This window comes from Mesocricetus auratus, unplaced genomic scaffold, assembly GCF_017639785.1.
Source record: "Mesocricetus auratus isolate SY011 unplaced genomic scaffold, BCM_Maur_2.0 Super-Scaffold_100006, whole genome shotgun sequence".
Classification (NCBI taxonomy): Eukaryota; Metazoa; Chordata; class Mammalia; order Rodentia; family Cricetidae; genus Mesocricetus; species Mesocricetus auratus.
The window spans coordinates 12,575,927-12,601,767 of NW_024429190.1; the positions used below are offsets into that span (position 1 = coordinate 12,575,927).

A 25,841-nucleotide genomic window follows, 5' to 3' on the forward strand; every position below is an offset into this window, starting at 1 on the left:
CAGAGCTTGCAAGGCAACCGTCTGCCTTCCCATGTATGGCTCTTCACCCATCCGTTAAAGGTTCGTGGATCTGCTGAAGGAGAAAACCCACACATCTGCTTTCAAACGCCGGTCCTCCATCAGCTTGCTATGTCAAATTGGATAAGGATCTTCCAGTCTCTAAACTTCAGTTGTTTTTGTTCTGTAAAATGGACATATATCCCAGCACCTACTTGACAGAACTGTATCCAGGCTTAAACAACTAAAGAGTACACAGTAGGTGCTCAATACGTGCCAGGATTGATGTTATTTTGTGTGGTGGGCGGATCAGATCCTGAAAAACAGAAAGAAGGTAGTTAGGAAGCTAGGGTCTATAGTGGTTCTACTCTAGACTTGCTGTGTGACTTGAAGTCTGTTCCTTGCTCTCTCTGGGACTCAGGTTACCTACCTGTATCATGAAGTGCACATCTAGAACTTTGGGATGGTGAGACCCAGCTCCTGCACTCATAAGCAGCAAGAGAATTAGTTTTAAAAATCTGACAAAGTATCACATGGGCCAGCCTCCCAAAAGGCGGCTGATTAGTGATTAGGAGCGAGGGACTAAGTTTGAGTGTCGGAGGACTTAGCCTCGTTGGGACCACTTCATCTCTGCAACAGTGCCGTCTTATAGGACTCAAGCTTCAAGGGCCCTTATGATATAACTGCCCCACATGTATCTCAGACCAGGGTCCAAATCGTATGTGTCACGATGAACCCTCCTTCTCTCAGCATGAGGAACCCCTTAATAGGCCTAAGAGGTCCTGGCTGGCCCCCATGAAGCCCTCCCCTTTGTCTCTGGGGCTGTTCTTCTGAGGTCCATTCTGCCCAGGAGGTGTTTCACAGCTCCTCCTCTCCTCCAAGGACAGAAGTTTGTCAAACACAGTTGCCCAGAGACACAACAGCTAGATGACATCATGGATGTGAAGACCTTGACAAACTGGTTTGAGGAACGGGTCATCAGTGCTGCTCCTCAACCTGCTGGCTGGGACCTTGGGGGCCTCCAGCTCCACCCAGGAAGCGGGAGGGCCCAGACGGCCCCATCACGGTCTCTGGGAGCCTTGGTCCATCCAGCCTTATTTGCCAGACTGGTCCCTTTTGGTCTCCTTGCTTTCGCTCACTGTTCTCACCGTCTGCAAGCCGCCTTTCCTCCGTCTCCTGGCACCAAGCTAAGCTTCGCTCTCGGCAGCCTTGGGGATCTGGGTCCCTTCTCGCCCCCTGCTTCTGCTGGGCCATCATTCATACACTGCCCCTCACGCCCCAATTCTTTCTGTTGCTTGACAGACTCCTAGACCACCTCACACTCCAGGGGTCAGGCCTCAGCCTCAGCTAGCCTTATAGCCTAAGGTTAAGATCTTCCTGAATGACTTGAGAGTTTACATTGTCCAGACTGGGCAGGGTGTTTAAGGAGCTCCCCCAAAATCACCTCCATTGGGCAGAGAAAGAAACTGAGGCTCTGAGGGACCTGTGGCCTTGAACGGGGCAGAGCCAAGACCAGAAAACATAACTTTTCTCGCCTCTTGCTAGGCCCCAGGTGTGGTGAGGGGTGCGGGAGAGAAGCCAGCGTGAGTCAGGGAACACAGTGCTGCCAGCTTGGTAAAAATCATCATTTTTGGACTTGGGCTTTGGAGCAAAATATTACCCTTGGCCCATGGGCTGTTTCAGCCACTCCTCCCCAACTCGGCCAGGAGGGGGCTGGATGTGGAAGAATCTAGAGCCTTCCTGTTATAGCAGTTTGGAGGACTGGGAGCCAGCCAGTCAGTCCTGTGGTTTTTTTTTTTTTTTCTTCAAATGAACAGTTAGAAACTTGGGCCTCCCAGGTGTCCTCAGAACGCGTGCGTCCTTCTCACCTGGCGCTCAGGCCTCTTTACCCTTAGTTCCTACTCTACCTACAGCCACTTCACCTACTTTTCTTGCTCACAAGCCTTTGCTCATACATGTTCTCTTCCAAAAAACATCCTTCCATCGGATGAGTTTCTTTGTACTCATCTTCAATAACATTTAGTACATCACCACCTCTGAGAAGCCCTCCATGATTTCTTCCATCTTAGAAACAACAAGGTTAGGAGAGGTGTTTTGGCACTGGGCAGAGTTCTACCGGGATGCGGTCTTTGCCTCCCTGGGTTTCGGCTTTCTCTTTGTAGTGCCGGGCTATCTCACACAGTAGTTATCTTGGTGATCTGAGGAATGCCTGCCCGGCACTCCACTTCCCTGCCTCTGGTTATAAAGCTCCTCACCACCTTCCCTGGGTCGCCCTCTGATTCCCAGATCACCATCACCACCACCAGACACCCCCTTGCGTGGCACCATCCCTTGCAAGAAGGAAGAAAGAGAGGCGGGGTGGGTCAGCCTGGAGGCGGGCCGGGGCTTGACAGGCCTAGGCCAGGGAGCACAAGCTCTAAACAGCAGTCAGGGCAATAGCGCCCGCCGAGCAGGCGGTTCACGGGAGCAATCAGCTCCCACTCAAGCAGATCGCAGACTTAGGTGTGTCCAGAGGGAAGGGCCAGTCCCCAGGGATGCAACGCTTTCAGTCCTCCTGACCTGGCCTTGGATCTAGAGAGTTAGCTGGCATCTGGGCCCGGTGGAGAGGGCTCGGAACGCGAGCCTCCCCGCTGGGCACTTCTTCTGCCTGACCCGCAAGCGGCTTCCTTCTCTCGGTCTCATTTCCCAGTATATAAGGCGAGAGGACCACTTCTTGAGGGGTGGGAGGTAACGACTCTGGGAATATCACAGGGACTCTCTTTAGGTGTGTACAGGGTGGTCTTGGAGAAATCTGACCAGGAGCTCTTCGAGACAACAGGACCCCCCGCAGCTCCCGCAATTCCACGTTATAGAGGTCAGAAGGACAGATCAGAATCAAGGCTAGGTGTTATGAACTGCAACTCCGTTACCTATAGGCTTTGTTCTCATCTGTATAATGGGACAACTCAAATCTCATTTAGTTGTTATGGATATTAAAATCTGGTGCATGACACACACAATAAATAAATTGGTGCTTTTATAGTTTTTATTTGGCTTACAGTTTTTACTTATCAAGCAGGATTCCAGACTCTTTCTGGCCAGGCTCCACCCCATTTTGGTCTCCACCAAGACCGGTAGGGCGGCTCCACAGCCTCCAGGGCCGGACGTGCGGGCTGGCTTTCTCTACTGGGTCTGAGCTCTTGGGTCTTCTGACTGACTCCTTATTTGATGTTGGGAATATTTGGCTCTTTGGGGACTTCTGATTTCGCTGTTTCTTGAGGGATGTGAAGTTCATAGTCCCTGTTTAGGTCTACTCTGCTCCCAGAGGCAGACTTTAAAGAGTTTGAGAGAGCATGCTGTTATGTGCAGGGGAAGACATACTACCGACATGTCGATCCTGTTCCGTCTCAGGGGGTCCTTGGCGACTCGGCACAAGGTCAAGATGCTGCTGGTCACCCAGTGCTTTCCCTGGGACGGCAAAGACCAGCTGTCGCGAAAGCGCTCTGTGAGCCTCGGCGGAGCAAGCCTGTGTACTGGAGCCAGGAGTGGGTGGAGCCCGGAGAAAGGATGTGGTCTCGGGAACAAAGAGGGAGGGGAGGGGCTGTCCGGACCTCTGGGGGCTTACATGATCCCGGGCTGTTTGCCCGCCTTGTGGCACCCTCCTGGACTTCGGCTTCGAGCCTGCGTCCTGCCGAAGCCCACCCGAGGAGGTCAAGGACACCGCGGCAGAAGCCCCAAAGACTACAATACCCAACATTCCAGGACAGTGTGGGGCTGGAGTTTAGTGGGGGCGGGACCTAAAAAATTGAATTTTCCCAATAGGACCCAAGCAGGGGCAGGACCCAACAGGGAATTGGCTGGGACGGCTTGTTAGGGCGGGGCCATCCAGCTGGCTGGCGCCGCGGGACAAGCGTCTGCCGCAGAGTCCAGGGGACGTTGCTGAACCGGCTTGGGATCCCGGGCTGCGGTGCCTCCCGCCCGCCCGCCTGTCTTCTCTGCGTCTGCCGGGTCACGATCAAACTAACAGGAACCCGCACGGAAGAAAGGGTCGGACTGAGAGGTGGGTGTGAGTGTCTCGGGGAGACCCTAGGAGCCAAGATGAGTCCGGAGGGTGGGGTGGTGAAACCAGGGTATCTAGACAGGGATTCTGGAACTCCCGGGTCCCGAAGCCCCAGCCAAATTACGGGAGCTTCAAGTCACAGGATTAAGGTTCCGAGACCTTGGTGAAGGCACCTACGGACCTCGAAAAGGCTCCACGATCCCCAGAGACACTAATCTGTGGGGAACTGATACCTTCAGGAAGCTTTCCCAGGTCTGACCCCACTCCCACAGGGCCGTAACAGTCTCCAGGACCTCAAACTGTAGCATGAAGCCATGGGATTTCTGTGCAGAGTGGTACTAGAACACCCTTGCCTACATGAGGGAGCACAGTATGTCCACAATATCTAAGACTGGTGACCATTAAATGACACTGGGGAGGAGGAGTTGCCCAAGAAAGAGTAGCTAGATCAGGAGGCAAAGACCCTCAGAATGGTTGGCGAGCTCGAAGCAGTAACTGAACAGACCGGGTTCTTCAAACTCCAATCAGCGTGCATTGGGGCTCCCCCAGACCCATTCACCGGATGGGGTGACTCACACTAAGTGAGTGTTGTAGAGAGAAGGGATGATTTCGGCATGAATCAAAGGAGGTGGGGGTCCTGAGGCCATTTCAGTCACCATATTAACTAAACACCCAGGTGTGCTAGGCCTTGGATCGTCTAGTTCCAGGGACTCCCAGGTTCCAGGAAGGAGGGTTGGGCTAGAAAACTGACAACAGATTTAGGGATCCGTTTTGATGGGCAGTGACTGGACAGGAAACAAACATCCTGGAGTCTTGGTGGCATTCTGGGGAGGGTCTTCAGAAGGCAGAAGTAACCAGGAATCGCATCAGACTTCCTGCCCTTGGAGTCTGAGCTTCACTGCCCCCATGATGAATCTTTGAGTTTGACTGAAGTCCGGAGGTTGGGTGGGTCAGCTGGGAAGTGAATTGTAAGTGACAGGGAGAGCTGGACACTGGCTGGTGTCACAGGGAGGAAAGAAGGATGGATATGCACAGAAGGCTGGCTGTGAGACAAGACACAAGTAGCTCCCTGTACCTACGGGATGAGTGACAGTAGCAGCAAGGCTCGGACATGGGCTCAACCCACAGCCCAAGCCCGGCTTGTGGAGAAAGGGCAGGTAGAGGGTAGGCTGGGCAAGCCTAAAGATGAGTGGCTGTGACAGGAAGCTAAAGAATGGCTTGCACCCCCTGGTGGTAAACAGCTTGGGTGGACCTTGCTGATTCCTTTTCTCAATCCAGGGCCATGCCCTCCTTGTTTGGGGCTTAGTCAGGATGCCAGCTTAGACCACAGAGCAGCCTGGCAGCCAATGGTAAGGCTGGAACAGGAACACCTACCTATTCTTGGCTAGTGAATTTTCAGCATGGCAGGGTAGGATAGGACAGAAACAAATTCTCATGGGCTGGAGAGGGAAACCAGCATAAAACCCAAGGGACTGAGGTGTCTACAAGCTCCAGCAATCTAACTCATGTCTGCCTCTTGCAGAAGCCCCTGAGTGCCACCAGGAGCTGACACAGTTAAGGAACTAGAGGCCAGCATGATGGCAGATGAGGCCTTAGCTGGGCTGGATGAGGGAGCCCTCCGAAAACTGGTAAGTAGCCCTGTCACTGTACTATGGGGTGGGCAAGAGCCAACCCAGGGATATAGGGCCCCTGCTTCTGTACGCTCCAGCACTTAAGAAGAGGGAGGGGTTAGGAGGAGAGGTGAATGGAAACAGCGCCAGGCTGGTTCCATTTGGCTGATCCAGAGGCCCTTGTGGCATGCGCCTGTCCGTGTTCGGTGCTGAGGCCTGGCCCCTACCCACCCCCAACTGTCATCTCCTGTTTAAACAGTAACTTCTGGGGACTCACCCATGGGCTACAGGTGTGGGGAGCCTGGGATTGCCTCTCCCCAGCAGCCTGGGCACTGCCCATCCCTGGAAACCTGCCCAACGGTAATGGTACAGCAACGATTGGTAAAGGGGAGCGCAGCAGTAAGGGTGCCGTGCACACCATCTTACAGAGTGCTCACACCTGCTCCAAGAGCCAGGACAGTGCCGCTCTGTGTGGTGAAATCACATGCCCCAACCCTCCAGGCTAAAAGCTTTACCAGGGTCCAAACTCCAGAGGGGATCTTGGGATACCCAGAGTCTGAAAGAACCACGAGAGAGACAGACTGTGTGCCCTTATGGGTTCTGTGATGTCTAATGCGTCGCTTGCTTTCTTCTTTAAGCCTTTAAGGTGGGGGTGGGGTGCTAGTGTCAGCATAGGGGTTAAACAAGGTATGGGCCTAACTTGAGGCTCACCTTCTTCCTGCTCCCGTGTACAGACAGGCAGTGGACAGCACAGCAGGCCAGTAGTGTGCCCGCAGGCCATGCAGTAGCCGACGGGGAGGGGAAGGGGGGCAGAGCCCCATCATCCAGGCCAAAAAAAGTAGAGATTTACTTTCTCAACAGTGTCCCACACCACCAACACTCGTTGCCCCTAAAGGCAGAGGCCGGGGCCACTTGGCCTAGTTGCCTTGATCTCCCCCAGGCAGTTGGCCTGTGTGTCCTGGGGCCAGCCCCTTAACCTTATCTTGAGTTCACCGCTGCCACTGGAGATGGGGTTGGGTCTCCCCGCCCACCAGCCGTCTTCACCACCCTATCTTGAGTTCACCGCAGCCACTGGAGATGGGGTTGGGTCTCCCCGCCCACCAGCCGTCTTCACCACCCCTCAAGAAGTCAGTGTCCTCTTGAGGCTCGCAGACTCGGCAACGTTTTCCAGCGGGAAAGCCAGGCTGGGTGTCCACGCACTCTTAATCTCGGGGATTCTCCAGTGTCAGACCCCACTCACGCAAGGTTTGGGAGCTGGAAAAAGTGAGACAGAAGAAACAGAAGCAACGGTTGATGGAGGTACTTCCTCCAAGCCCCGGGGCCTAGGAGGAAAGGACAGCGAGACCAAATCCCGTCTCGGATCCGCAGCCCCAGGCTCACACCCCAGCCCTGCGGTTCCACCGCTCCGCGCCCGCCATGGCTGCGCCCCAGAGCTATGAGGGTCCCACCCTCCGGCCTCGTGGCAGGAACGGGGGCGTCCCAAGCCCGGCTCCTCCCCGCGGGGCCCGGCCTTATATGGGAAAGCTGTGCCCAGCTGACTCGGGGAGCCGCAACTGCTTCCGGCCCCTCTCCCGCACATTCCTGAGGCAGGGGTGGTGGGCTGTGCGGGACAAGGGTACCCGGGGATAAGCACGCCGCGTGTGCTCCTTGCCACGTGTCTGCATGCCTTCTAACTCCCGGCCGTGTGACCAAGGGAAGCAGCTTAGGTGCTGTGAACCTCCCTTCCTTTGCAGATGGGACGTTAAAGCGGCGGTAGCTGGGGGCTTCCTGCCGGGCTCCTAGCAGCGACGCCTGGCTGGAATCTGGGTGGGTGGGGCGTGGGCGAGCCCCGCGCTAGTGGCCGCAGAGTGCGGGCCTTGAGCGCCCCCTGGCGAGGCAATCCCCCATTGCTCTCACTGCGGGTTGCTCTGATCCTGGGATTGAGGAGAATCGCTTCTTGGACAGGTGGAGAAACGGAAATTACAGAGACTCTGGCTTGGCCAGACGCCCCAGCAGCAAGAGTAGAAAGCGCCGGAGCCCCAGTCCCCCCCTTGCCCCCAACCTCTAGCCTCCCGCAGGAGGAGGAAGCACCCTCTTTCCTCCCAGGAGAATTTCACTAGGCAGTTTCGGAAACCGTCCCCTTCCCCCTGGTGGACAACAGCTCTTTGTATTTCCTTCCCTCCCTTGCACAGTCCCCTCCACACACATTGAGGGTGACAGAGGGTGGGGAACTCTGGACACAGTAGGAACACTGTAATCTGACCTTTGGTGTTTGGGAGGGTGGGGAACACAAGACACACTGCAGGGACACTGGCCAGAGCTTTGCCCACAGTCCCACAAGGAAGGACCGTGCCAGGGAGTGGCCAGCAGAATGAGGTCCATCTCTCAGCCACCCATCCACTTAGGGGATTCAGAGGGAGGATCCCAGTTTCCAGATCGAGACACTGAGGTACGCAGGGCTTGTAGAAATGGCCAAGTTCCTATCTTGTTCTTCTTTTCCAGGGGTTGGAAATGGGGACCCATGATATAAAGGGTTAGTTATTCTATCTCTGGGCCTTTAAACTGTGGCCCAGATGTCTCCTAAGGCCACCAATCACCAAATATTTTGGGGAAGTGAGCTTCGTTCCCTTGGTTGTAATAAGGTCTCCTAAGGCTTTGACATTTCTAGACCAGGCTAGAGGGTCCTCTGTACAAAACACCAAAATTCCCACCATGACAGAGACCCAACATTGCAGCCATCTTCAGTTAGGTGAGCCTTTCAGTCAGAGGCCTACATTTAAACTCTCAAGTTATTTGACATAAACAAGTTTCCCTCTTATCAGATAGAAATAACATATCAAGAGTGGAGAGGCCCAACAGTTAAGAGCATTTGCTTCTCTTCCAGAAGACTCAAATTTGGTTCCCAGCACCCACATCCGGGGGCTCACAACCACTCCTGCTCGAGGGGATCTGATGCCCTCTTCTGGCCTCCACGGGCACCGATACACATGAAGCATACTCTCATACAGACACAGGCATGCACGTTAATTCAGAGCCAGGCGAATCTCATTTCCAGGCCAGCATGGTCTACAGAGCAATTTCCAGAATAGCCAGCGCTGCACAGAGAAGCCCTGTCTCAAACAAACAGAAAGAGCAAGTGGGAATTTAGTGCAAGGTCTGACACAGTTTGGGTCTCAATAAATACACCGATATGTTCTGTCTTTGCTTTGCCCTCTACTCCTAGCTGACTAGAACCAAGAGGAGAGGCAGTGCACCCTTGAGTCCCTGTTCCCTTTCCAGCTTCTTCTCTGTCCCAAAGGCCATTGTCCTTCTGGAAAATTAGGAAGCAGTGACAGGTTGAGACATACACCCTGACTGTAGAGCCAAGACTGGGACCTGATGGGGGCTCTGTCTGAGCTTCAGGAGACTGACCTTCCATAGCTCCTCGGGAATGTGGATTGTGGGGGGCTGTCCCCCAAGGCTTTGCCTGCTCTCTTCAGATTAAGACTAGCTGGTCAGTGGCTAAACTGGACCAGCTCACCCTCCCTACTGAAGCCTGTTTATCTCTGCCCACCCTCCGCCTGCACCTCCCGCTCCCCAATCGAGAACAACTAGGAAGAGGATTGAAAGGAGCGGGTTTATCACCCTGTGCTCTACCTGTTCCTGTTCGCCTACCCGACCCACACTGGAGGCTTAGCTCTGCCACCGCTCTGTTGGCAAGCCCTGAGCCAGGCCTCTTCCGTAAATCCCCTTTGAGGGGGCACTGTTCCGGGTGGTGTGGAGGAGGCGCCAGGATCGCCCTCACACCACAGAGGATTGTGCTTTTCAATTTCTTAGGAACTGCTGGGCTGAGACACTGATGGGGCCTCGTGTACTTGGCGGACACTTCTGGGGGCTCTAGGTAGACCCTCATGCTAGCTGCCTTATCCTCATCTCTCTAGGGGAACCAGCCCTTCTCATTCTGGGTCTTAACTTCTTCTATGATGACTAGGACTAGTCCAAAGTCAGTAAAGGGAGGAAAAGTAACCCTCAGCCAGTCAGAACTAGGACTCTACAGCGCTCTGCCTCAGTTTCCCTACCAGTATCTTTCCCAGCAGGGCCCTGCTACTCTGGGACTAGATCACCAGGGGACTTCATCTACCTGAATCACCTTTCCCCTTCCAGGGACCCTTGGTAGCTCAGAAGGGTGACCACACTCTTCCTGCTGTGACTCCCTGCATAAAAGGTTAATGAAAGACTTGGGAGAGCAGGTGTCCAGTCGCATAAAGGAGTGTCCGACTGCTTGACACTTGTCTTGGGTTGGTGGTTGCTAGCTCTGCACTCACAGAAGGTGGTCTGTGTACCACAGTGGGCTCCTCAGGATCCTTGGCGTCACGAGAGCTGGGTCTCTCCTAAAGGTCTTGAGTGGGAGGAAGGCACGTGGAAGACTTGCGGCAGAGAGACTGGAGACAAGCCTCTCATTGTGCCCCAGGCAAAACCGTGGGCAGCTGGTGCCAGCCCCCGACCCCTGACAGAGTGCCCACCTTCATTGCAGCTGGAGGTCACAGCAGATCTGGCTGAGCGGCGGCGGATCCGCTCTGCCATCCGGGAGCTGCAGCGGCAGGAGTTGGAGCGGGAAGAGGGGGCTCTGGCATCGAAGCGTTTCCGCGCCGAGCGGCAGGACAACAAGGAGAACTGGCTGCAGTGAGTGGCAGAGGGGGCTGGCTCTGCAAGCCCGGTGCGGTGCACCATGGGTCCGCTCGTGTGGAGGCAGGCGTGCCTGTTGCCTGTGAGCATTGGAATGCGGGGCTGCCTTTGCAAGCGCGGTGCGCCATGGGTCAGCTTGTGTGGAGGCAGGTGTGCCTGTTGCCTGTGAGCATTGGAATGCACAGGGCATTTGTGGGTGTCGGCCGGGTTCCAACTGTGGCTGTGAGTGTGGGTGGCATGCGGCATCCGCGCCTGTGTCCACGTGTGTATGTATCGATATGGTTTTCTCAGAGGTTCTTCGAAGGCAGCTCCGTGTCTCTCTGTGAAGGGTCAGGCCTCTGACCCTTTTCTTGAACTCGCATCCTCCAGACCGTGTCATGCAATGGTAGTCACACTCATAATGTCTCTGCAGCTCTCAGCAGCGGGAAGCTGAGCAGCAGGCTGCCCTCGCACGGCTGGCGGGGAGGCTGGAGTCCATGAATGATGTGGAGGAGCTGACCACACTGGTGAGGCTCAGGGCAGGCAAGGGCTAGGGGAAGGGTAGATGAAGACCTGGACTCCACAGTCTATCCCCTGTGGCCCGCCCACAGCTTCGGAGTGCCGGTGAGTACGAGGAACGCAAGCTGATCCGAGCTGCCATCCGACGTGTTCGAGCTCAGGAGATTGAGGGTAGGTGCCCTGGCCTAGACCCACCCTTGCCCTGCAAACTGCTGCCTACAGCGTCTCAGTCACCTCTTGACACTTGCCCCTGCAGCTGCCACGTTGGCTGGGAGACTGTGCAGTAGACTTCCTACTAGCGACTCCCGAGAGGAGAGCAGGAGGCAGGCAGCTCAGAGATTGGACCCTGGGAAGGTAAGGAGTGTGGGTGTGGAGGGAGGGTGAGCCAGTGTCTTGTGCCTCCTGATGTCGGTAGTGCAGGGCAGTGCCTGTGTTCCTTCCTTCGCTACACTGCCGTTTGGCTGGAGCTGGCCCTTGGCCAGAGTTGGAGGAAACCCTCGAGTTCATGTCTTATACTCTCAGGCAACTCCAATCGTATGCCTTGAACTCAGGTTTTGCTCTCAAAGCCAGCCTGTCTACACAGCTCAAGTTACTGTTCCTTTCCCATCACCACTCTTACAGATACATTGGCACCTCTCCAACTTACTACCCCTCCCCCTACCACCCCGCCCCACCCCACCCCACCCCACCCCACCCCACTCCCATGCTCAGCAGCCAGAAGGAGCTCCTAGAAATGCAAGTCTAGTACCAGGGCGCCTCCCCTGCTTAGACACATCCCATCCGGACAGCCCACATCCTTACCTCCCCAGGGCCTGCATGTCAGGCCCCTGCTGAATGGTGCTCAGTGTCATCTCTGTTCTTCAGGTAGTATAGAAGAGATGTCCAAACATACAGTTTCCACTGATGGCCAGCAGAGGATGCTAGCTGCCCAGCCTGCACAACTCGCCTTAGCCAGTCTGAGGCCAGATCTCTGCTCTAGATGTACTTTAGGAATAGGAGTCCCAGCTAGTTTCCTGTCATCACCAACCATTGACATTAGGAGCTGGTCATTGTCAAATCACCTTTGGCACTGACTAGCCTTCCTTCTGCAGGTGTGCCCTTAGGAAGTCGTGCCCAGCCCCTCTGCTTTGCACGACCTGCTCGGTCACCTTGGTCCTCCGTGGGTGGGGGAGGTACTCGGACTCAGAGAAGCCTTGGTTGCATCCCGTGGGTCCGCTGCAGGTACCAAAGCAAGAACAACAGAAACAGCAGACAGAAGTGCCAGAGCCAACCCCGACCCCAGCCCCAGCCCCCGAGGATGCCACCCAGGACGTGACCACAGTGACACTCTTGCTGAGGGCCCCGCCTGGGGGCACGCCCAGCTCGCCCACCTCACCTGAGAGTTCACCCACCACTGCTTCTCCTGAGCCTCTGCTAGAGCCTGCTGGAGCCCAGTGTCCTATTGCTGAGGCTCCGGACAGCTCTGAGCCACTTCCTCGACCTTCAGGCGCTCCCAGTCCTGAGCCCCCCATGTCACCAGCACCCCCCAGCTCTCAGGGGCAGATCATCAGCAAGGTGAGTTTGGTGAGAGGCGGGGATGCCAGGCAGGTGAGTTCCTTGGTCTGAGAGCCCCTGCTTATGTGGTGTCTCCTTTACAGCCCCTGCCTGACCCCACAGAGCCCTCGACCACCTTGGGGCCCGCTCGAGGCTCTTCTGACTCTAAGAGAGCAGGTGAGGGTCCCGCAAAGCTGCTCTAGGCCGCTGCTTTCCCCTGCCCCTGCCTCCCTTTCCCTGCCTGTTGGATGGGTCCTGATGCTTCAACAGCTCTGGCTTCCTCAGGTTCAGGCAGTCCCTGCCTCTCCCTGCCACTGCCTCTGAGGTATTCCCGCCCCTGCCACCCATGGCCAGAGGCCTCCTTACAGCCTTGAAAGGCAACAGGCCTCAGGCACATTCTTCTCCCCAATAAGGGAGTATACCCATCACCCAGCTGGATCTATGGGCAGTACTGGCTGGGGGTGGGGGGACTGTCCCCTAGTCCCATCAGTTAGGAGACTCTGGATACCTTCCTCTGGCCCAAACTTACCCCTGGCTCCTAAGAGTGCCCACGTCATCCTGGGTCAGTGCGGGGGTGGGGGGGCCTGAAGAGCTGTAGCTGAGTGGACAGCCCTCGGCAGTGGGTGTGCTGAACGTGGTAAGAGCACGGCAGAGGTGTTGAGGTAGATGTGACATGGACACCACCCCACCATCCACTTTCCCTTCTCTTCCCCCCCCCCCCCCCCCCCCCGTACGGCTGCCACCCACTCACCAACCTACCAGATCTGGCTGAACTGCAACCCTGCCAACGCTCCGTATCTGTGCTCAGTCCCAGACAGCCAACCCCAAATCGAGGTACTGCCCATGTTTGCCACCCCCAGGTTCTGGGCAGTCTCCACCCCACCTAGCCACTAACAGCCTTCTGGTCTCTTCCAGAGCTGGTCTCCCTCGCACGATCGTCCCAGTTCCAACGGGCTGGCTCCGTGAGAGACCGAGTCCGAAAGTTCACATCTGACTCTCCTGTGGCTGCCAAGCTCCAGGACGGTCCGCCCCGAGCAGCCCTCACTTCGCAGACCCCCAGGAGACTCCTGGGCTCTTCCTGCATCAGCACCACCCCTGCCTCCTCCTCCAGCAACTCCTCCTCTCGAGGTCCTAGTGATACTTCCTCCCACAAGAAGCAAAGAGAACTTGCTCATTCCCTGGCCCAGCTTCAGAGCTGCCCTCAAGAGGAGGGCCCTGGGGGGTGTGGCTTGGCTCCCAGGTCCCTTGAAAACAGAGCAAGGGGGCCCAAGCCCTGCTCAGAAGAGCCCAGTACCCCACTGCCTGTGGACATCGGCACTGGGGAGTCAGGGGGCAGTATGAAGACTACTACATTTACCATTGAGATCAAGGATGGCCGTGGCCAGGCCTCCGCAGGCCGGGTGCTGCTACCCACAGGCAACCAGAGAGCAGGTAGGCTTCTCACTGCCGGGGTAGAGTCCTTACAACCCCTCACCCCCAGTTCTGCATGTGAGACCAGTGCTACGGCCACCGTCCAGGGTGTCACTCAACCTTGACTGGCACTGCCCTCACTCCACCTGGCCCCAACAGCAGCCCTTGTCCCCAACCAGAATTGACACTGGGACTGCGGACGCCCCCGACCCTCCTCAGCACCAGCAGCGGGGGAAAGAGCACCATCACTCATGTCAGCAGCCCTGGGACTGTGACCCGGCTGGGCAGTGTCACTCATGTCACCACCTTCAGCCATGCTGCCCCCAGTAACCGCGGAAGCTGCAACTTTAAGGTGAGCCCATCTTCATTCCACCAGCTTCACCACCTCCAGAGAGGGCTTTCTCTGCTGGGCTTCTCCCCCGCTGTGCGCGCAAAGCATCCGAGGAGAAGCGTCGCTGCCGGTGGTCCACAGGTAGCTGGTGGCATGGCTAAGATGGAACCACCGTGTCACCCTAAGACATATCTGAAGGCATTCTTCCCATGTGCTGACCTTTTGTTGTTGTACCCTGGGTTGGCAATGATCTTAGTAGATAGCCACAGATGGACTTGAACTCAGTGATCCCCCTGCCTCCACCTCCTGAGTGCTGGCATTACAGGTGTGAGCCACCGTGCCTGGATCCATTTGCTCATCTCTGATCCTTGTATCTAAATCGATCAGTTCGTTCTTAAGGATCAAATGCGAAGACTGAGGCTTGGAGAAGGTGGTAAGGGCTTTCGCCGTCTTCTTCCTACAGCAGCCCTTATATCCATTTCCACCCAGCGCCAGACATCAGCTCCAACATGTAGATCAGATCACAGGCAAGCTCAGCCCAGTCCGTTAGGGGATTGTTGATTAGCATCTTCACTGCGGGGGTAGGGCAGAACCACTGAGGAAGACCGGCAGACAAGAGGGGCACCAGGCAAGCGAGGCATCAGCCTAGCAGGTGCCACGGGAACTGAATACGATGTGTTCCTTCTATTATTCATTCCCAAGCACAGTGTCCCTGGGAGCTGAGCTGGGGAAGAGATTCCTAGTGGGCTGCCCAGGTAATGCTGTGTATGCTGTATGAAAGACTGAACGGAACTTTGACTGAGGTGAGGTAGTCAGAAAGAGCTGCCTTTGGGTCTTCTGATGGGTGATAGGAAGAGAATGGGACCACAGCAGCCTTCTTGCCACAAAGCAGGACCCAATAGATTGGGATGGGTGTCAGATGAGGCTTTTGGGGTGAATGGAAGGTGTCAGGGAAAGCTGGCTCTGGCTAGCTGGGTGTTGGAGGCACACGCCTTTAATCCCAGCACTCTGGAGGCAGAGGCAGGCAAATCACTGAGTTTGAGACCAGCCTGGTCTACAAATCAAGTTCCAGGACAGCTAGGGCTGTTACACAAACCCTGTCTTAGAAAAAAAGCAGAGATAGACAGGAGGCCAGCAAACAGAAGTCTCCCAGCTAATATGCATGGTGTCTCAGTCCGTGGCCTGCTCCCTGCTTCCATTTTTCTACCTATGGGTCGTGGGGCTCTGGTCTTGGTAATCCTTGAGACGTGCAGCAGGCAGTCTGCCTGTTTGGGCAGGCTACCCATCCCCCTCCACCCCTCCATAGAGGAGCCCAGAATAGGTTTCTATTTGGGCAGTTGCTCCAGCTGGCTGGTGGCAGGCTGGGAGGCCAGCAGGGGCGGGGCAGGCTCACTGCCCTTGCCTTCGCCCTCAGACCAGCTGCAAAGACCGACGCTGTCAGTATAGGTAGCAGCCCCTGCTACTGCCCCACCATTGTACCCCAAAGAGTCCCCACTAGCAGAATGCCGGGAGTGCCAGGGCCCGGGCCTGAGATGGCTGTGGCCTCTGAGGAGCGTTTGAGCCAGGCACTACAGGAACTACAGGCAGTGGCTGAAGCGGGCCGGTCAGCGGTGACCCAGGCAGCCGAAGCAGCCCTAGCCGCAGTAGAGCCGGTGGCTCAGGCAGCTGAAGAGCTCCGAGCAGAGACAGCAGCTCTGAGCCGGCGGCTGGACACACTGAGCAGGCAGGTGGAGGTGCTGAGCCTGCGCCTGGGCGTTCCACTTGTGCCGGACCTGGAGTCTGAGCTAGAGCCCAGCGAGCTGTTGCTGGCCGCTGCCGACCCTGAGGCCCTCTTCCAGGCGGCTGAGGATGCCGGGGCCCCTGTGGCCCACCCGCCTGCCTTTAGCACCCGCCGCCGCCGCAGCTCCTCTGCAGGTCCCTCTCGCAGCAGCAGCCTTGTAAGTCAGCCTGAGGGAGGGACTTGATTTGAGCCCAGCTCTGCTGAGTGTCTGTAGATAGGCCAGCACTGTCTCAGCCTCAGTTTACCTCACTGTAGGACTAGGCACTAGTACTCTAAGACTGAGGCAAGAAGGTGCTAGGCTCTTACCCTGGCACCTGTCCTGCAGCTTCAGCTAGGCCAAGCCTCTCTAGAGCAGCTGCCACCTTGGCTCTGCCCACCCTCATGACAGACAGAGGCCCTGCTAGGAGGGGAGGGCTGTAGTGGCTGAGCTGGGCCTTAGCTTCAAGGGGCGAGGTGGGAGGGAGTCCCCCTGGGGGAGATGGCTCGGTGCTGGATGCTCCTTAGATGCTGGTTCCCAGCAAGGTGGGAAGAGAAAGGACGTGCTATGAAGCTTTAGAGGCATCTTGGCTTGGGGTAGCTCCTTGTTAGGAGCCCTTGGGACCTGGTCCAGCCCCTTGGCAATCAACACTTGGGATCTGTGCTGCCTGAGGGGAAAGCCAGAAATGAAACAAGAAAGAACTCATGTTCAGGAGTTAAACTGCTGCAGCTCAGCGCCCCCAGGTCCTATCACACTCACGGAGGGCCCAGCCTCAGTTTCCCCTATGTCTAACAGGGACAATAAAATCTCCAGTGCTTATCCAGGTATTTTCTACTGAATGGAAACCATTGTTACTCCTGCTCCAAATCTGGATTAGCCTGATTCTGGATATGTGGGATACTCTATACAAAGCTGCCGGTTCCGCTACAGCAGGCCTGAAACCAGCATGGCCAGCCTACATTTGCAGGCCTGGCAGGTTGTTGGTTATTTCCAGTGCTATGCCTGAAGCCCCAGGATCTAATCCACTCCCACCCAGGTTTCACCCACATCCCTGCATAAACCGTACACCCTCCTCACTCTCTGTAGATGGAGCCAGATCCAGCAGAGCCCCCCTCTGCCACGGTGGAAGCAGCGAATGGCACAGAGCAGACTCGAGTGGACAAAGCCCCAGAGGGGCGAAGCCCCCTGAGTGCTGAGGAGCTGACGGCCATTGAGGATGAAGGAGTCCTGGACAAGATGGTATGTTAGCTCTGGTGGCCTGGGGGCTGGCAGAGGGTAGGGATGGGCAAGCCCCAGATGTGCCGCGACTGTTTCATCTGCAGCTGGACCAGACTACGAACTTTGAGGAACGGAAGCTCATCCGGGCTGCACTCCGCGAGCTCCGACAAAGGAAGAGAGGTAGAGAGCCAGTTGCCCCCCCTAGAGGCAGCCACCCCAGACTCGTCCCTCTGGCGTCCTCCACGGACCCTCCCGCTCAGTGGTCGCGCTCCTCCTGTCACCTCCCCTCCAGCCGTCTGTCCCTGCCTTGTGTCCAGCTGCACATTCCCAGCCCTTGGCCTTCTCACCTTGCACGCAATTGCGTCCACTGAGTGTGCCTTGCTTCAATCCAGATAATCCTCCAGTTGCTCCTCCCGCCTGGGTTGCCTCCCTTAGGCCCTGCCCTCCATGTGGCTATTTCCCTTTCCTGTGCTATTCCCTGGATGTGGCTCTTCTCTCCCTCATACTCTAGACGGCTTCTGGGACAGTTGTTCTCTGAGAACAATTACTCCCCCACCCCACCCCACCCCACTCCACCCCATTCCCAGCTGGCAGTCAAATGCCTCGTGTATCCCCAACAAGCACTCGACCGCTGTGCTGCACGTGCCCTGGTGTCCCCTTTCCCAGCCCACGTGCTCTTTCTGCAGACCATTAACCCTCTCTGCAAGCTGCTTCTCACTCGTCCTTTCCCTGGATGTGATTGCATCTTCCGACACGTCTACTCACCCCTGGGTCTAGGCATCCCTCCTCCAGTTGCTCCTCTCCTCCCAGAGACTAGTCTGAGGGTCCACCCCTCAGCTGCTGTGTCCCCCTTTGGGTGTAACTATTCCCCCCCTGACTCAGCTGCTTGTTCCCACTTAAACCTGTTTTGAGTCCAAATACCCCTTTGGCATCAGGTGTTCTGTATTCCCTCTCCCGTCTGCAGAGTCCGTCACCCTCAACACACACTCAGCTCTGTGCCAAGTTGTCCCCCCACTTCTAACAGTCCCTAGAGAGGCACTGGTTTCCTGTGTTGTTGGTGTTCCTAATAAGCCGCCTCCACTCCATCCCATGTGCCCCTTGTGCCTGTGCGTGCGTGCTGTGCTGTGTGGCGCTGGGCGGCCCTTCTGGGCGTGCGTGGGGCATCCCCTGCCCAGACCAGAGGGACAAGGAACGAGAACAGCGACTGCGGGAGGCCCGGGCCCGGCCAGGAGAGAGCAGAAGCAATATGGCCACAGAGACGACCACAAGGCACAGTCAGCGAGCAGCTGACGGCTCAGCTGTCAGCACAGTCACCAAAACTGAGCGACTCGTCCACTCCAGTAAGAGGCTGAGCAGGCCCTGGGGCTCAGGGCGAGCTCAGAGCGACTCCCAGCACCCTTCACACACTTCTTTGTCCTGTTTCCTGTCCCTCCAGATGATGGCACACAGACAGCCCGCACCACCACGGTGGAGTCGAGTTTCGTGAGGCGCTCTGAGAGTAAGGCCGCCTGCCCTCTTCTGTGCCTGCCTGACGGCCTGCCCGCTCGCCTCCTTAAGTTCTTCCTTGAACGCTCTGTGTCTTCAACTGTGTCCTCGTTTTCACTTCTCTACTGTGGCTATCACCACCCCTCCAGGCAGCCTCTCCCGTTCCTTCCCGTCCAGCCCAGGTCCTCACCTCACTCCCTTTCCCACAGATGGCAGCAGCAGCAGCAGCAGCACCACAGTCCAAACCAAGACCTTTTCCTCTTCCTCTTCCTCGTCCAAAAAGATGGGCAGGTGAGCACGGCCTACAGAGGCCTCCGTGCATACCCATTCCGCAGAGGGCAGGCTAACCTGCCGAGAGGGTAAACGTGGTCGGGGAGGCACCAAACGTGGCCTGCTTGCTTTGTGATCTCCCTTAGTCCTCGGCTACACCACAGGACACTTGCTGAGGGTTTTCACACTGAGCCTTACAGCAAGACCTGCCACCTCTCTCTGGCGCTGCCCCCTTCTAACATCTGCAAGCCACTTCTGGTTCACAGAGCATGTTGACGACCTGGGGCATTCGTGAGGGAGAGGTACACCCCACAGTGCAGAGGATACAGGGCTGGGAGAAAGCTCAGTTGATGACCTGCAATGCAGATTCCAGCCCTGCAACTGGGTCCTCTGAGACACTATAAAAGAGGCCTGTCAGCAGAAATAGCATAGATTCCTCTTCCCCTTATTAAGTTTATTTACCTACATATTTATTCATTTTTGTCTGGATTTGTGTGCATGTGTGTGCATGCTCGCGCGCACGCGTGTGTGTGTGTGTGTGTGTGTGTGCGCGCGCGCGCGTGCGTGTGCATGCATATGTGTGCACATGCGCGTGCACATGCACACTACTGGGTATTAGGACCTAGGGCCTCGTGTAGGCAAGCACTGCACCACTAAGCTACATCGCGGGCCCTCTTTTCACTTCTTTACTTAGAGGCAGGGTCTCTTCCTAAGTTGCCTGTATTGACATTGAACTCCATCTGGTCCAGCAGGCTATGAACTTGCCTCAGCTACCTAAGTATCTGGAATTACAGGCCTGCATTTATTCTTTTGTAGTTTTGCAGTGTGGGGAGAGGTGGACACATGACAGAGTCTCACTGTGTGAGTGTGTCCCAGACTGGTTTTGAACTTGTGATCCTCCAGCCTCAACCAGCAGAGTCCTGGTATTCCAGGAGCACACCCACAGATCAAAGTTCCTCGTGGTGTTTGAATAGCAGTGGGAGGACTGAGGGTGTAGAGCATTTGCTTAGAGACCCTGGGTTCCTTCCCCCAGCTCTGGAAGTGATAAAAGGACACACAGTAAAGTCTCAGGAGTGAGCTACCACTGCTCCTTTTTGTGCTGCTCACTTCGTCACTCCTTATTGCTTGGCTTGGGTACTGGGGGTTGAGCCAAGGGCCTCCTGCTGCTTTACCAGTAAGCTGCGTCCCCGTCCTTCCATCTCTTTAGAGCCAGAGTTCCCCTAAGTCACCCAGTCCATAGCTCAGATGGTTCTTGAACTTGCAGACTTTCTGGTTCAGCTTCCCCAGTAGCTGGGGTAATCAGCCGGTGCCACAAGGTCTGGCTTACTGTTATTACTTGATAATTCCTAGGTTCTGAGCTTGCCTGGAACTTGGCAGTACAAACCCCTGCCCATAGAAAAGTCCTGGGAACCAAGTCTGATCAAACAGGCTTGGCTGCCAACCTCCTGTGTTTGTGTCTCTATGTACTGCTCTGTAAAATGGGTGTGACCCACTCCCCACTGTTAGGGCTACCCGCTACTCCCCCAACCCCTTCTTCTCTTGTTAGTGGAAGTCGCTGGTGGTAGCTGATGCAGTATAAGACCTCTCTCAAACACTGCTCTGTGGCACCCCAGGAGAACCCCATGCAGCTGTACAGAGAGCTGCACCAGTTTCGGGGTTTCCAATGCCAATAGCATCAAGCTAATGATCATGGTCTGGAGCCAAGAGAGTGGACCCCATTCTCCCTCCAACCTGACATTCATCTTGTCACCCTCCAGCATCTTTGACCGAGAGGATCAAGCCAGCCCACGTCCCGGCAGCCTGGCAGCTCTTGAAAAACGCCAGGCAGAGAAAAAGAAAGAGTTAATGAAGGCACAGAGTCTGCCCAAGACTTCAGCATCGCAAGCACGCAAGGCCATGATTGAGAAGCTGGAGAAGGAAGGTTCTGCAGGGTGAGTGGTGGACAGTGTGGGCTGGCATTGGGGTTGGGGCCTGAAGCTCGGTGGGAAGAGCCAGAGATGGCAGATCCGGGTTCCAGTTGTGATAGAAAGGCCGAAGGCCCTGGAAGGTTAGACCAGGGAGGGTAGGCTGGCCCATTTATGGAGTCTCATGGCCTTCCTCACCACGCCACGCCCACAGCAGCCCTGGCACGCCCCGTACAGCTGTACAGCGTTCCACCAGCTTCGGAGTCCCCAACGCCAATAGCATCAAGCAGATGTTGCTGGACTGGTGCAGAGCCAAGACCCGGGGCTACGAGGTGAGCCCAGCGGAACTGATAGCTTGGTACCGGCTCCTTAGAATTGTTTCATAGCTGCCATGTGCTCTGGCAGGAAACACGAAAATCATGCTCAGACGGGAAAAGTCAGTATCAGGGAGACCACGTACCCGGCTCTGGATCCCAGAAGGGACCAACGAGAGCCCTTTGGCTTGTTGGGCATGACTCAAGGACGGTTTCTGCTCTTGGAGTCCATTCAGTGTTACACAGAGTAAACATGAGCGAGGGGAGGGGTGACCGGAACGTTGCCTGAGCTAAGTGGCACTGGGCTTTTCAGCAGCCCCACCCCTTAAAAAAATCACAGCTCTGGGGCTCATAAACCAAACTGGAAGAGGCTCATGTTTTGACTGCTTTGAGCAGGCTACAAGGTCAGTCTGAGCCCAGTTGCCATAGGGCTGGAATGCTAAGACATCAGGATGGGGGAGGGTTAGCAAACATGGGAAGGTTGCCCTCCAGTGTCCTGACCAGTGCTCCTACCTCCCATAGCATGTGGACATCCAGAACTTCTCCTCCAGCTGGAGTGATGGGATGGCCTTCTGTGCCCTGGTGCACAATTTCTTCCCTGAGGCTTTTGACTATGGGCAGCTTAGCCCACAAAACAGGCGCCAGAACTTTGAGATGGCCTTCTCATCTGCCGAGTAAGTATGGGCCCCTGCCTCCGGGCGTCAGCTGGGCTCAGCAGCCCTGAGACCCCATGGAAGTGGCCAGTTGTACTGGGGGTCTGCAAATGAGAAAGAGCCCCTTCCCCAGAGAGTTTCCATCCCATGCCCACCCGTTGCTGAGTGTGCCAGGTGCCCACCGGAAGGAAGGAGCGGCAGGCTCGCCTACCAACCCAGGCTACAGCCCACCAGGTGGCCCTGTCCATAACTTCTCCCTCCTCCCTCTGCCCCTGTCCCTCCTCTCTCCATTTCTCTGTCCTGCTCTCCTCCTACTGTCACCAGAGCTTCCTGCTCCCACGGGATCCCGGCTGGAGATTCCAAAAGGAGGCTCCTGGCCCAGGCATCATGCCCGAGTGACCTATATAGGCCTATATAGGACATCAAAAGCCCTCCACTTTGGAATCGTTGCCCCTTCTGCACACTGCACCCAAGCACCCTCCTCCATCTCTTTCTCATCCTCCCCTTCTCTTTCTGGTTCCCTCCGGGATTTCCCTCCTCCTCCCACACTCCTCTCACGCCTCCCTCACCCCCTCCCTGGGGCACAGCCCTCCTCTCCAACCTCGGCACCAAAGCCGCGGCCCCCCTCCCCCCTGCGTCCCCGCTTGCCCCGAGAGTTCTCTGCACCTGTGACTGGTTTGCCCCCCCACCCTTGTCTGCACCGCACACCATTAGTGATGGGTAGTGAGCGGCACGCCCACCGTTGGGAGGGGGCATGCGGGAGGCTGGCAGACCGCGGCACTGACAACGTAACTGAACTCATGTCTCTGTGTGTGTGTGTTGTGTGTGTGTGTCTCTGTCCTCCCTTCTCTCTTGACCTCTCTCCCTCCTTCCTCCACCGGGTCCTGCCCCTTGCCCCCGCCCGGCCCCCTACCCTCCCCAGGACCCATGCGGACTGCCCGCAGCTCCTGGATACAGAGGACATGGTGCGGCTTCGAGAGCCTGACTGGAAGTGCGTGTACACGTACATCCAGGAATTCTACCGCTGTCTGGTCCAGAAGGGGCTGGTAAAAACCAAAAAGTCCTAACCCCTGCTTGGGGCCCCACGGTGAGAAATGTCTCCTCTCCCACCTGTCCCATTTCACCGGAATCTGCTCATCAGTGCATAGAGAGGGGTTAGGGGAAAGGGGAAGTACGGGGGGGCCTGGAAAAGCCAAAGGAGGCAGGCAGGGCCCTAGGTGACGCTATTGCCAATGGGTAGTGATGACAAGGGGAGCCCAGGAGGCCCCAGACTCAGGCCTCAGCCCAGGATGGCAATCTGTAAAAAAGAGGAAACTAAACTGGGATCCAGAGAGTTCAGGCTGAAGAAGGAGAAGGCGCTGCAGGCACAGAATGGGGCCAGGGACAAGAGAGACGGCGAATACAGCACAGCCTTGAAGGAAGGGGCTTGAGAGGTGGAAGGAAGAGACCACAGTTTGAGTTCGAACTCCCTTCTGACCCAGGAGTCAAAGGCATCCAAACAGGAGAGGTGCACTCAGGCTAGCATCCTAGAACAACCCTTGATGGAACAGCATCAGAAGTAGAGGGAGGGGCTAGGGCCAGGTGCAGTGCTGCATGTTTGCAATCCCAGCATGCAGGAGCCCTGTCTCACAGGGGCCTACCTGCCTCTGCCTCCAGAGTGCTGGAGGAAAGGTGTGCGCCACCACTGCCCAGCTACAAGACCCTGTCTTAAAAAGAGAGAGAGAAAAAAAAGTAGGAAGACAGGCTCCCTGATCTGGTCTGGAGAAAGGGAGAGCCAAGACACAGTCAAGCTCAGAATGTACCATATGGGGAGTTGGCGGTGACCTTCTCCAAAATGGGGAGCTTGGGAGCAGGGCCGGTTCAACAGGAAGATGTTTCTGGCTGGATCCCCTAAGCCATATGGCTTTCCTCTCTGGTCAGCTCACCTCAGGACCACAATAGAGAATTCAGACCTGAACTGGCTGTCCTAGTACAGACAAGGAATTCAAAAAGCAAGTTCAGGTCACAGAGTGATCCCAGGCTCTCCATTTAGTGTGCCTTTCCTAGCCCTGCCAGTTCTGTAGACAGAAGTAAGTGAGAGGCAGAGGTAGGGCCGCAGAAGAGGGCAGAGGGTTACCCAGCATCCACAAGTGATCAGAGCTAGGGCTGAGCAAAGATAGAGGTCTAAAGGGAACTGGAAGGTTCAAAGGGATTGCTGGAAGACATCTGACTCAGTCAACAAGGGTGCACTGGGACCCTCCTGGGTCAGGGTCCCTGGGGGGGAGGAGCATGTGTGTACACACACTCAGAGGTCCAGGTGTGGAAAAACAGGCTTGGTACAGTCTCTAGGTCATATATGGACTTAGCTGCTGCTCAGAAGGCCTCTCTAAAGAGAAAGGGGTTTAGTGTAGGTCTGATCCAGTAGGAAAGTGTGACTCAGCTACGTGCTGTTGCTTTAGTTGCCTGGTGTTTGGCTTGTCACTTGGGTAGCCTGAACCATGTACCCCAGTATAAACAATGGCTTTATAAGGTCTCCAGGGAAGGCACCACGGCAGGAGGGAGCTGGGGGGGGGGGATCCTTGGGAAGATGCGCCAGAGAGAGGCTGTCTCTTCACCATGGTACAGCTGGACAAACAAGCCAAGTGTGGGGTGGGGATGACCCCAAGGGTACATAGCCCGTCATCTGTAGAGCCAGGTACCTGTCACCCTGAGTACTCCCAAGGTCTCATGGGGTTGGGGATGACTAATGGGGGGGGTAGGATCACAAAGGAGGGCAGAGTTTTGTCCAGCATCAACGAGAGATCAGAGGTAGAACCAGGACAAATTTTCTGCTTCTCAGTGTCTATGTAAAAAAAAATGGTGAGGAGCTGGGCTGTGATCCCAACTACGCTGGAGGCCAAGGTAGGAGAATCGCAAATTTGAGCCTTGCCTGAGCTTCAGAGTGATTTCAAGACTAGCCCCAGCAATTTTTTGAGACTCCAGTGGTAGAGAGCTTGTGTCTCAAGCGTGAGGCCCTGGATTTAATCTCCAGTACCGCAAAAATGGCCTAGGTGAGCCATTTGACCATGTGGGTACCAGGTGGTAGGGGAATCTTGGGTTATCCCATGTCTGGGAACAGCAGCAATCTGCCTTTGCCTTCTCTGCCTAAGTGAACTTACGGAGCAACAGTAATGCGAGACCAGTGCAAACAGGAGGCAAAGCCAAAGAGACTCCTGTCAAGCTGAGCTTGTATCCCATCTTAAAGCTGGGGAGGATAGGTTCCTAGAGCAGGGAAAGGGGAGCTCCAGGCAATTGCCAACATCATGGTTGAGGGCCTGTGTCCCATACCAGGTTCATCCTGGCACCCTGTGATCTCCTGCAGCACAGGAGAGTCAGCAGAGTGGTTGCTCCACTGAGCAGTAGGGTGTAGCCGATACAGCCGGGGTCCTCATCTGCTTCCCTTGCTCCACCCAATGCAGACAGATAAGGGTTTGGGACCACCCTGACATACCTCCTGGCCTCCATTTCCAGTAGGAGACCCGTCCCCTAGGAGAAAGTGGGTCACTAGGGACTCCTGGTACAATGACCTAGCTGAAACTCTACCAACTGGGTTATACCTGTGCATGAGCAGGAGATGGGCTCTCCTCAGAGGAAGGAGTTAGGGTCTAGAGCCAGAACCTGCCTGCCTGAGGTAGGGCATGGCTCACTCCACAGCTCCATTTTATCCTCTACCTGCTTAGCCTGTGGGCAGGATGGCCCCTGGGCATGGATGTGCCTTCCCCTTCCTGAAAAATGTTTCTAACTGATGGACAGTCTGGAGTTTAAGAAAAGACCTCGGGGTAGAGGTGCCCAGCAAAAAGCAGTCCAGCGCTGACGACGACAACTGTGCCCCTTCCCCTGCAGGATGCTGGTGGACTGTGTGCCCCTGGTGGAGGTGGAGGACATGATGATCATGGGCAAAAAGCCTGACCCCAAATGCGTCTTCACCTATGTGCAATCGCTGTACAACCACCTGCGGCGCCATGAGTTGCGCCTGCGCGGCAAGAATGTGTAGCCACTCAGCTCGCACCACCCCGCCCGCGCTGCAGGACGTCCCCACCCCATCCTAGCACCGTCCCTCCCCCGCCCCCAGTGCGTCTGGACACTGCTGCCCGGTCTGTCGAAACACCCTTCCCCCTTGTACACACGCAGCGTTTTGATAAATTATTGGTTTTCAACGA

At 56.1% G+C, this 25,841-nt stretch overlaps 1 protein-coding gene and 1 long non-coding RNA gene across 9 annotated transcripts; one reads left to right on the top strand and one right to left on the bottom strand.

Annotated features, from left to right (window-relative positions):
- On the bottom strand, positions 1–12,069 carry LOC121140779. The gene is made up of 3 exons (XR_005877690.1): positions 11,590–12,069; positions 3,358–6,900; positions 1–313 (listed from the first exon to the last, which is right to left on the bottom strand). It is a non-coding gene; the product is annotated as an uncharacterized LOC121140779 (long non-coding RNA).
- Smtn (smoothelin) lies at positions 5,559–25,841 on the top strand. Of its 8 annotated transcripts, none has more exons than XM_040746835.1 (20): positions 5,559–5,664; positions 10,139–10,287; positions 10,703–10,796; positions 10,881–10,959; positions 11,045–11,142; positions 12,010–12,342; positions 12,426–12,498; positions 13,084–13,155; positions 13,237–13,752; positions 13,911–14,083; positions 16,906–17,058; positions 17,142–17,217; positions 18,213–18,377; positions 18,473–18,535; positions 18,732–18,813; positions 20,550–20,723; positions 20,911–21,028; positions 21,533–21,684; positions 22,586–22,654; positions 25,525–25,841. In XM_040746835.1, the coding sequence occupies exons 1-20, from the start codon at positions 5,611–5,613 to the stop codon at positions 25,673–25,675; spliced, it is 2,844 nt and encodes a 947-aa protein (XP_040602769.1). In that variant the 5' UTR covers positions 5,559–5,610; the 3' UTR covers positions 25,676–25,841. The 8 variants fall into 8 exon arrangements, with proteins under 8 accessions (XP_040602769.1, XP_040602764.1, XP_040602762.1 ...); XM_040746830.1 differs by having other exon boundaries at positions 22,586–22,750; positions 25,525–25,664; XM_040746828.1 differs by lacking the exon at positions 22,586–22,654.